Raw genomic sequence first — 11637 nt, 5'->3', positions numbered from 1 at the left:
GCCAGCCCGCATTATTGAAATTGATGACCATCGTAGACATCCAACGGGAATTGCCGCTGCCGCCTGCCGCCTGCCACATTGCCGAAATGTGTGAAGTGGAGTGTGCCACCACCTTGACTGGCATTGAGCCTTTTGGTGGTGCACGTGTGTCGAAGCTCGAAGCGAGGCAACCTAGACCCTGGACAGGCCAATGACTCGGATGTGACGAACTGCACGCAGCAATCGTTTGATAGCTCAATCAAATGGCCTATGAATATGGCCAAAATCAATTTGTGCTACTTTGCAAGCCGATTTATGAGCTAGCGCCCAGCTTGTTAGCAGTTCAATCAAAATTGTTTGCCGCATATTAATTGAACCACCGCACTACGACGCTGGCTGGGGCACTGGGCACGATCGTATTATATCGCTTTTTTGTTATTATTAATGCTTTACATATACATATATGGAAACATCCATTTATTGACGTTTGACGCACGTGACGGACTTGCAGAGTTGCGTTTGCCTACCCCCCAACTCTCGCTCTCTCCCACTCATTCGCTCGCCAAAGCTCTCCAATTGATACCCGCACTTTAGCGATACCACACACAAATAAAAACAAGTGGCCAGCCATATACATTTTTATTTGTATTTCATTTCGGTATGCGTCCAAATACTTCAATAAATTCCTTCTGGTTATTACATCATAACACTTACACCTTTTTAGAATCCGTTGACGCAGCCTTTTAAATCATTTTTGAATTGCAAATTCCTGGCGCGCTATAAAATATATTCGAAAGTTCTTTATACAAGCTGCGCCGAAGGTGCGCGTCTCTGCTAAGTGTGGCTGTCCATGCTAAGCATCGCTTTCATGTTATACAAATATTGGCATACATTTAGTATGCCTCTCATCGCTTGACAAAAGCTGACTGCTGTGTATGAGATGCGTGTCTGGGCTGAATAGGTGCAAACACAAGTGGCAAATATAAGTACGAATTATAAGAGTGAGTATTTCTCAAGTTGGGGGAAAAAACATCGTCGAAAAGCTGATTGCTATGTCGATGATGTGTGTCTTTGCTAAAGGCACTTGTATAAGTTTGAACACTCGTTTTAAAAGTATAAGAAGATCTCTTACGCCTCAAAATACAATATATTTGAAAATAAAAGCAGTTTCTTGCAATTAACATGGTAATAAAATGTAGACTCGCAAACAGAATAAAGTTTTCACACATTTTACTTAATTAAAACGCCATAAATTTGCCATGGCAGTCACTTGTCTCCAACTTGTCTCCCACTCAAGCGAGCTGCATAAACAAAACAAAATGTAATGAGATCTGTGTAATTCTAGAACCACATAGCATTTATGTCTTGCGAGGAGAGAGCAGAAGGAAGCGATGAGTAACTCGCGCAGCGACAAATGTTTGGCATGGGGTTAAGATTGGGGTTAGAGTTGGGGTAAGGGTTTTGGGGTATGCGTAGCGGAGCAAGCATGTGCTCTGGCTGTGGCAGGGAAAACACATTTCGAGCGTGGAAATTGTTTACAAATTGTCACCACTTGTGGGAAACGAACTGCGGCCACTCGACTGCGCCAGTGATCTGCACTTGGTTGCGCTTGCAAAGACTGTGACAACTCTTTGATATCGAGTTACCGGCTGCAAAAGCAATAATATATGTTATATACTCGTTTAGTACACAAAATCCACAATAAAACTGAGCCCCAGCTACACCCAAAGTTTGATGGGAAGAAAGGGTAACAACGAGTAGATACCCTGGATTTAAAGAATGAGAATAATATGATGAGTTGTTCTTAGAATAGTAAAAAGTAGATTTAAGAATGAAGAGTAACTACTGATTTTAATTGATAGTAATAATAATTTCTTTGTTTCAAAGATTCCTCAGCTCAACTAAGTTTCTAATGTGTTAAGCTCCCCTTAAGTTAATTAAACGAGAATATATTGATCAGCAAATATAGAATTCATTTAATATATTTCTTTGGTAGCAATAAATTCCCCATCCTGAATCACTCTTCTGCTTGCTTGCATTCTTTATAGGGTATGTAAATAGCTTGTATGTTTATACATCATATCTATATGATATTTACATATGGTCATTATTCACACACACTCACGTAGTAGGGCGACAGAGGCAGAGACAGCGAGTCAGCGAGTGAGGCGACTGAACAACTGAGCTGCGCATTAAGCACATTTTAATTAATAGGCACTGTAGCACTTCCCAGCCATCGAGCCAGACGTCGTCGTCGCAGCTAGCCGGCTTGCTTCACCCAAGACCAAGCGTGGCGCTCAGTCTAAAGAGTCGCGCGAACGTGAAAGATGTGGCGCAATGGCAACAGCATAGAAGCTCAAATCATCGAATTGGACAACAAAACAAATAGTGAAATCAGGCTAAGCCGAGATTGGCATTAGGATTTTGGCTTTCGGGTTGCAATCGGACCTCGTTGTCATGTGCTGGTGTGCACGTGTCTATTGGACAGTGTTGCAGAATCTCTTTGCGCGCTTCTACAACAGTCTGACGGAGCAGCAATGCGACTGCTTTAGCTTCTACTGCGGCTGCTGTTGTGGCGATTATCGTGACGTCGACGCTGATAGCGAAGCTGGCGAACGGGTTTCAGCATCGATTGTCGATGACGATCAGCAGCTTAGAACACAACACGATTATGTCATAGTTGGTAAGTTCTCCTCTCGCTCTCTATCATTCGCTCTTATATTGATCTCATTCTCAATTCCAGATGATGCCGATGCGAACTATGCGGAGATCGAGTGTCGTCAGATCGAAACCGAAGCGTATTACTTCACCGTTGATCGCGCCACAGCTGAACACATGCTGGAGGGACGCGAGGATGGCGCCTGTCTGGTGCGTCCCTTCAAGGCGACGGATGTGTGCATCAAGTACATTGTGAGCATCTATGCGGGCGAACAGTATTATCATCTGTTTGTGCGCCAGATCGATGGACGTCAACGCTACGGCATCGGACAGCTGAAGCCGCATGAACGCCACTTTCCCTCGCCCTGCGACATCATCGAGTTCTACGCTGAGCACGCGCTGCTCTGCACAAACAAACAGCGCAGTCAGAGCATTCGACTGAAGCCCATCAGTTATGCTTAGTGTTAAGGTTATCGTTTATTTTGGGTTTTAGATATAGAGTAAGCATAAATTATGTACAAACTGACTTAAGGTGTAAGATAAGGCAGAGCAGAGCTCAAGTGGCCACAACGGCCTTGAAGGCGCACTGATTGTTCTGCATGAGCGCGGGCCAGAGGAAGGCCTTGATCAGATCCGAGCGACGATCCGACTGCGGATGCCGTTCGTGCTTCTCCGGACGCAGAAAACCTAAACAACAATTTAGTAAATATGATTAGAATAAAGTTGTTAAATAGTTAACTAGCAAAACTAACCCAGATTGAAATCAGTGTCCAGATAATAGGGCGCCTTTTGGTTGATCATGCGCCAGGCGAGTCGCACACAGGCGCTGACAAAGTGTGTCAAGGGTGGACAGGATTCCAGGCAGGGATATTCGTGCAGCGTGGACAGCACCTGATTGAACACCGATCGCTCAATCTCGCCCAGCGGAAAACTGTCTGTGGTCTCGTGCAGATGATTGCGAACCGAACGATCCAAGGCCAGCGTCGTCTCGCTGCTGCTGTCCAGTGCGCAGTTGAGCACACGGCGCACCTCCAGCACCTTGCGTTCCCGCATGCCGTGGCACAGGCGAAAAGAAAGCTAACACCAGATGAAAGAGAGTGAGAAAAGGTATGAGAAATATGCGCAATCATTAGCAATGATGGTTCAATAACTGCCCACAGCCCACGGCTATAATGCGAGCAACTCCCAAGCGAAACCAGCTGATCCGGCCAATTGCCAGTGTCATTCATCTCGCCACTTGTCTCTATTGTCGGCTGACAAGATCGAAAGTTATTCATCGAGTACAGCGAACAGCAGTCAAGTTCCAGTTCGCCAACTTAATCTTTGCGGCGCCCCAAGGCGACATCACTTTCTTCTATGCCATTTAATCAGTGCCACCATCTTAATCTTAGTCTCTATCTCCCTGTTCAACTCTTTGCCTCCTTGCTGCAAAATTGATATTTTGCAATAACAATTTGGCTACGAAACTGCAGCCCAGCTGCCTGCGGGCGGCAACCTAAGCTGCAACATCATAATCAATACTATTTTCTATTCGATTCAATTGCAATTTCATTTTCGATTTCGTTGGCTCTTATTAAATTGGACTATGATTACTATTTAATGCTAGACGAGACTTTACCCTGTTGTACTAAGTATATACTGATTGCATTACTTAGCTTAGTTGTCTTCTTATATTTTAGTGTGAAACTGCTAAAAATATAAGAGTGAAATTTACCATGGCATTTTCTATAGTTGAAAAATCCCTTTTGTATAATTTAACGTTTTGTTTTTAAGCTTCTACATTTCAGCATAAAATTATACTTAAAATTGGATCTGCATTTTGATATGAAACTGGGAAAGCATATTTATGCCTTATAAGATCACAATATAATGTGATCCATAATCTAATTAATAAATAGTCATACAAAATGTTAATCAAAAATATTCTCAGATCAGTGAATTTATTGAGTATATATTTGACAGGAGAAAATAAGTAATTAAGATTCGCATTCCAGATGCGAAATTCTGCTGATAAAGCATATTAAATTATCAATAGGTCATCAAAGTTATGAAGAGTTAAATGAACCTGCAGCTTTGATGTTAATCAAGCGTAACCCAATTTGACTCAAGTAAATCTTACTAGCGTCTAATCGATTAAACTACCCTTTCGAAAACGCAATGTAGACTCACCACAATCATGGAGAAGAGTATCTTGCCCTTCAGACTGTGTGCGTGCTTGAGCTGCGGCAAGCTGTCCAATGCCTCCAGGGCGTCTGCGCGATTCTCGATGTAGAGATTTCGATAGTGTGACACCATTTCGCTGTGGAGCAGAGAGATGAAAGCGTAGGCCATAAGTGAGAGTGTACAACTGAGTGTATCTGTGTGTCTTCTTCTGTGTGTGTGGGTGACTGCCGCATTGAACCATGTCAAGTGGCAGCATCAGCATCAGAAGAAGAGAAAACAGGTCTTCGTCTTCGCTTCACTTCAGTTCGATCTTAGATCGGCAAGATCTCTGCTCACCTGCCATCCTCGCTGGCCGAGTCGTCGGAGTGGTAGCCATCGCTGCAGCTGCTGTTGCTGCCACCACCGGCTGTGGCAGCCGTCGACGCCGACTTGATGACAGCCACCGGGCTGGGAGGCAGACTCTCGGGTCCCATCATGTGCAACACAACTTCGCAGCCGCGCGAGAAATTCATGAGGAGACCGGCAGCCGGACGCTTCTCGATGTGTGCCTGCGCATCGAGACGCTTCACTTGACCCACACACGACAGCACATCCTTGTCGTTCTCCACACGTGTGCTAAGATTCTCCACCAGCGTGTACAGCTGCTTCAGTGCTGGCTTATCGAGCATCGTCAACAGCGTCTTGTTGTCAATCAGACGCTGTTGAATGTCGCCATAGTTGATGGCGAGCAGACGTTGATGGGAGGAATGTGCCGGATCCTGATTGACAGTCACCATGCTCAGCTCCTCCAGCTTGTGTATGGCCATCTTGTAGGTGTCCACGTGACGCTGCAGCTCCGTCTTCAGCGCCACATGCAACGATATCAGCTGTCCCGACGCATCTGTCGTCAGACCATGGACGCCCAATCCTTGCACCGCATTGTCAAAGCTCCGACGACGTTCCCGCAACGTTTGTCTCAAACTTGGTTCGTATTGAGCCAGGGCGTGCAGCAGCTTCGAGCAACGTTGCCGCAATCCCGACTCGTGGGGATTGGCAAAGAGACGCACCAGCTGCCAGGCGACTGTCTCACTCGGCACATCCGGCTTGGGTGTCGTGTTCAGTGTGGTTAATCTGCAAGAGAATGAACATATAGAACACATTAGCTAAACAATTTTAGAGCACCAAAAAGTAAATCATGCAATTGCTTCCAGTATAACATCTAAGTTTCACAGAAAATTGACTGATTGTTATTGTATTACATTTTGTGAAATTATTTTTATCGCTTACTAACTTCTAGTCTTGTACTTATGTATTTATTTTAATAACTTTGTGCAGACAGAAGAAGACGTCTAATGGAAACTTCAGCTGCGTGTATCACGAAGCAACATTGTTAGCCAATTTGGTAAGGCTACTAACTATTAAACTTATAAAAAGTATAGGCCTATTTATAGTGGAACAATTGCTATTGCTTTGTTTAGTAAACAGCTAAGTTTCAGATTTCTTTTCATACATGTATTTTTATGTTGTAGCATTTGAGTAAGAGAATGAACTTGTGGTGTAATTTTAGAGCAAACTTTTTTATAAGTTCATTACAAAGCAGTTTTGTTCGCAAATTTGGTAAGGCTAGCTTTAATACTCTCTTGAGATATAGACCAGACATCATTGACTCTTTATTACAAATGTTTTCATTTAAAGATAACCAAACTCTATTATTGGCAAAATCTGTTTTGGTAAGATTAGTACGAAATTTTTACTACAAACTTATAATGATATAAAAATATATAGCTGAATTCTAATATACATTTTATTTGCATTCTACCCAAAGCAGCATTGTCAACAAATTTGGTAGGATTAGCTCTAATATTCTCTGAGATATACAAATATATATTGGCGGACAGACAGACAGACAGATAGACAAATATAGCTAAATCGTTAGCTATTTTTGCTTAGGTTTTCTTAGCTGTTTTCTGCTGCTAAATTTGTAAACTTATCAAATACCCTCACTTTGTAGACCTATCAGTTATCAGTTTAAAATGTTAAGTACTCTCCCTATAACCTACCTTGTGTAGAAAGACTCCAGCAGATAGGCGCTGTGTGGCAAGTGTTCGAGCAGCAGATCAATGGGCAGCTCTGCAATCACAGAGTGCAGCACCGATGGCCCTAGACGACCCACAACGCCAGCAGCTTCACGATACTGTCGCCCCTCCGAGAGGAGCATGAGGCGACGCAGCACTTGACGTGGACTGGTGAGGAATTCGCGACCATCGCGCGATGGACCGCGAATGCGTTCCCTGCTGTCGGCCATGGACATGCAGAGCGATGGGCACTGGAATTGCGACTGCGTCTGGTAGATGGAGTCCTGATGGTTCTTCAGCAGCAGCTGTTTTCTGTCAACGACGAATCCGAGTCGGGGAATTACAACAGACTCACGTTCGGATTATGGCTATTGAATGTGGGTTACGTGATGTGTGTGTGTGGTGTGTTTATATATATGATGGATTATGCTGCTTTATACAAAATGGTTCATGCAAAGATGCTGAGATGCAGAGATGCAAGATGCGATGCGGGCAGCTTACAGCAAGTTGGGTTCCATTGCGGCAAAAGTTAGGAATGAATGATGGCTACGATGTTGGGCGTCAGACTCGGTGACAATCTCTGACGTTTGATCTATGCGTAGTTGGCACTGTTGTCGACTGCAAAAAAGAGCGGAAAACAATTGTTAATAACAAATAGGAAATCTGTCTCTGGGTAAGAATTCGTGGACGCCCACAAAACAATTGCCGCTTTCACCATTCGAGGCGGTCCACATAACTTATCATAACTTAAGGCAACTCACGCATAATCACATTCGAACACTCATACTCGCACTCACATTCACAGTCAGACACTCATTCGAATTGTTCAGGAAGCATGTGAGCTGCGAATGCGAATGCGAATGTGATTGCCATTTTATTGTGGGAGTTTTTTTTTTGTTTGTTTATTTGCATTGTACAAATGACAAACTAGGAAAACATAAAACAATAAGACACAAACCAAGGCAAAGGAGATGACAACTTTACGCGTTTGAAAAATATTGAAAAATGTTCAACAAACAAAAAGTGATACAAAATTTAATTAAGAAAGTATTTTACTTATACAATAGTATACAGATAAAACATCAGGCCAGATGTCATTTAATGCAATTATGTTTGTTAACAAATTAAATTTAAAATAGTGACATCATATTCAAATTAAGTTCATTTAGTTTCTATAAAAAGGAAATGCTAAAAGTTTTCTTTATCCAAAATTTATTAACTAATAAACATGAATTTAAGAAAAGGTATTCAATGAGTTGACATGAAGCGCTATTAATATATAATAATAATTACTTTCCTATTGCTAATTTCTTGTCATATATTCAAATTTAAGCCGGAAATGAAGTGGCCCAAAGCTTTCATAACTGTCAGCATAAGCATTTGTAAATTAACTTTAATTGCTGCTTAAAGTATTATGTAAATAAATTGATAAAAATCATATAAAAATACGGCCTATTAAAATGATATTTCTCATTTTTCAATTTCAACTTTCAAGCTATTATCAACAATTATAATAAATAACGTGAATTATAATTAAATGAATGCTCAACTGTTTTGCATGTTGTAACATCATTGTGATCATCATTATTAAAGATAGATTGAGCTACAAAGTCTTCAATCAAATAACAGCACTCTACAAAATTGAATTTTGTTCATGTTCTTGTTAAATGTTTTAAACAGATTTTCACCTGTTTTTCTTTAAGCTTGGAGAAATGCATTTACATGGAATTCGAGCGCCAATGCGCTGAAGCTGAACTAAAAACGGGAACGGGAACGGAAAATGGGAAGGAAGACAAGAGAAATATGTTTGTGTTACCAAGAATTAAACATTTTATGTTTGTTGTGGAGCAACAACAACAACAACAATTGTGGACAACAAGCTGCATATGAAACGCAGCCAAGCGCAGCAAAATATTGTGTATATCTCTGCTGTTGGCCAAGTTAAGGCGGTTCAGGTTGTGGCTCAGGTGGTGGATAGTGACCCACCCAAAAGAGTTCAAGCCGTGTGTGCATTACTTGAGCGAGGTTTAACGGCCAGGTAGACGCCTTAATTGAAGGCCCTCCTTCCCTCCACTTGACTCTCCCTCCTCTCCACTTGTTTTGTGTGTGCTTTGGTTTCGTTCTAAGTGCGCTTTGGCAATAGCCAAATGGCCGCAAAGCGCCGTTAGCCAAGAAGCCAGCTGCCAAGCCGCCAAGGTGTGTTACGGTGAGAAAAGAATTTAATGGGCTGGATCATAACTCTAAAGATAACCAATTAATTAAAGGCTGGCTATGGGAACCAATAGACAACGTGTTGCCAAAACTGTGCATTGGATTTGTTTGCTCTTTCACCACTTGAGCTCAGGCTGAAGATGCGAAGATGCAACGAAACATGACGGCCAGCAAATCCACAAGATAAACAGCAGGCAGACAAGCTGTGTGGGATTTTTGCTGAGCTCATGCAGATGCAGAATAACAACAATAGAGCTAAAGCAAACAGATTTGCAGTTACACACGCACAGCAAACAAACACCGCAACAAGTTGTTGTTTTTGTTGTTGTTGGGTCAGAGAAAAAAGTAGAAGAAAGGGCGCTGCGATTACAATACAATTATGCCACATGGGGCAGGCACAGCGACACATTGCAAGACCTATGGCTATGACACCTGAGATCGGTTCGCGCTTGGCTGAGCCCTAGAGCAGACCTTCTCTCTCTCTCTCTCTCTCTCTCTCTCTCTGTCTCTTATGTAAGCTAAGGTGACAGTGCCAATGCTGAGAACGGAAGCGCAGAATTCTGCGGTTATGCTTTTAGTTACACTCTTCGAGTTTTCTAGCAGAGACGGTTTAATGAACCCGCGCTCGTCAACAGTGGAAATGTGAAATGATTTGTTGTTCAAGTCAAACACAAACATGCTTACTCTTTTCTAGCTTCTAGCTTTTTTCTTTTAACGAGTATTATTACAACAATTTGTTACGAGTGTTGGGCCATGATACTAAGACAAGACAAAGTTTCAGGCCAACAAACTTCTAATTGCCTTTGGCCACTTGCATGCAATCGAGCGACTTTTATAACGAGCTCTTTTCTCTTGGAGATGAAGCCAAAATCTTTGTGCTGATGGGCCTGGCGTGCTGTTGTCATTAACATTTTATTATTATTAACAATCTCACCTGTTGCAATTAGCAAAAAAACAAAAAAAAAGAGAAGTTATTTAGGGGGCAGAACTACCGCTAAGGTTGTAAATCAAGCTTGACCCCTGAAATTGGGTTGCAAGACAATGCGAAACGCCACGCAAATTTATTTATTGTAATGCCACCACACAAAATTTAGCATAGCAAAAGAGCCAAAAGCTGCGCTCCCAATTTTGGTCAACAAAGGCATTAACTGTTACCACACACAAACAAAAAAAAAAAAGAAAAACACCTGTGCCCATTTCATCGTGTATTTAACTAACCTTATTGATTGATTCGAAACACACACTCACAACACTTAAATCATCATCTAGCTGGAGGTGTTGCCCATAACAGGAACTGCCAGACAGACAGACAGACAGACAAACTGAAACCCCAAGCAACGTTCTACCTTTTTTTTGTGTGTGTTGTCCGCACTGGGTTACAAAGCTCATTATAATTTTAATTTGACAGCTCTTGTTCTTCCAAACAATCTTATTCATATTAAGACGACTCCTCAACTTCTTCTTCTTGGTTTTGTTTTTGTTTCTAGCAGCAATTATTGTGAAAATATAAGACAAAGATCGCAACAGTTTTTTTGTTTTTTACAACGCCCGAAAGTGGGTTAATTTCATTCAATTAGAATAGACAGATCACCTCTTCTTTGCTCATCACTTCTCCTTCTAAGAGAGTAGTATATCTTTTTACATATTTCGCTATTTTTGTGTGCTTGTGTTTCCATCACTTTTTATCTATTTTTACTTTTTTAATGACCAGCTCAAAAGTTGCGCTGCTAATTGGGCGCGCCCTCAGAGCTAATCGAGAGCTGAGCTGACCTGCTGTCTATATAATACTATGGGAAAGACAATCTCTGGGCGCATAAATTAACACTGTCCGACGTTGGGTTGTCAATGAAGTGAAATTTTGTTTTGGACAGTTAGGAATTTCAAATATCTCTTGTATTTACAATGTTAACTTACTTTCAGTTCTTGTTGCTGTTTTGCTCTTTGCTGTTTGCTATGCGACTAATCCGTGTGCAGCAGCAATTTTCACAATTTTCACTTTGGCAGTCGACAGCAGCAAGCAACCAAAAAAAAAAATAGAAGGCGATTACCGATTTACCAGGGCAAGGGCAAGAGCAAGAGCTCGTGGGGTCAACCGCAAATCAAAGCGTTCACAGTAATTTGGCTGCAGTGACAGCAAACATTTTTGCACTTCATTAACTTTTCAAACATTTGCGGCTACAAAATTCTTGTCACTGCCGCGCACGTCTCTTTCGCTCTATCTCTTTTTTTCACCACCATTCACAAACGATTTACCACCATTCACAATGCAATGCGCACGCGCCCCCCACACTCACAACGAACAGCAACAACGACAACTGCGCTGTCAACGCGTTCACGACAACGAACGAACCTGCTGCAGTTTGGAATCTTTCACTCAACGATTTGCGCAGGCGCAATAAACATACACACACTCACAGAAAATTGTGGTTCGTGTTTTGAGCTGCAGACCGCGAAATCCAACCGAACGAACAGAAAGTCAAATGCAGACTGAACGAATGTCATGACCGAAAAACTGCCAACAGGTAGCATCATCGTGCATGGCGCCCGGGCAAGCGAAAGAGCTACGAGTTGG

The 11637-nt window shown here is 42.2% G+C and overlaps 2 protein-coding genes across 2 annotated transcripts; one reads left to right on the top strand and one right to left on the bottom strand.

Moving 5' to 3' along the window:
- Positions 1–2190: 2190 nt before the first annotated feature.
- Positions 2191–3099, top strand: LOC132785396 (uncharacterized). The gene is made up of 2 exons (XM_060791481.1): positions 2191–2662; positions 2723–3099. Exons 1-2 carry the CDS (start codon positions 2437–2439, stop codon positions 3097–3099), a joined length of 603 nt encoding a protein of 200 aa, XP_060647464.1. The 5' UTR covers positions 2191–2436.
- An 85-nt stretch (positions 3100–3184) lies between these two features.
- LOC132785395 (uncharacterized) lies at positions 3185–11250 on the bottom strand. The gene is made up of 6 exons (XM_060791480.1): positions 10980–11250; positions 6840–7472; positions 5137–5910; positions 4807–4936; positions 3390–3714; positions 3185–3324 (listed from the first exon to the last, which is right to left on the bottom strand). The coding sequence occupies exons 2-6, from the start codon at positions 7088–7090 to the stop codon at positions 3194–3196; spliced, it is 1611 nt and encodes a 536-aa protein (XP_060647463.1). The 5' UTR covers positions 7091–7472; positions 10980–11250; the 3' UTR covers positions 3185–3193.
- Positions 11251–11637: the final 387 nt, after the last annotated feature.

Source organism: Drosophila nasuta, chromosome 2R (assembly GCF_023558535.2).
Source record: "Drosophila nasuta strain 15112-1781.00 chromosome 2R, ASM2355853v1, whole genome shotgun sequence".
Lineage (NCBI taxonomy): Eukaryota > Metazoa > Arthropoda > Insecta > Diptera > Drosophilidae > Drosophila > Drosophila nasuta.
The sequence above is the reverse complement of the archived record's forward strand: the minus strand, read 5'-3'. Positions and strand labels throughout refer to the sequence as shown.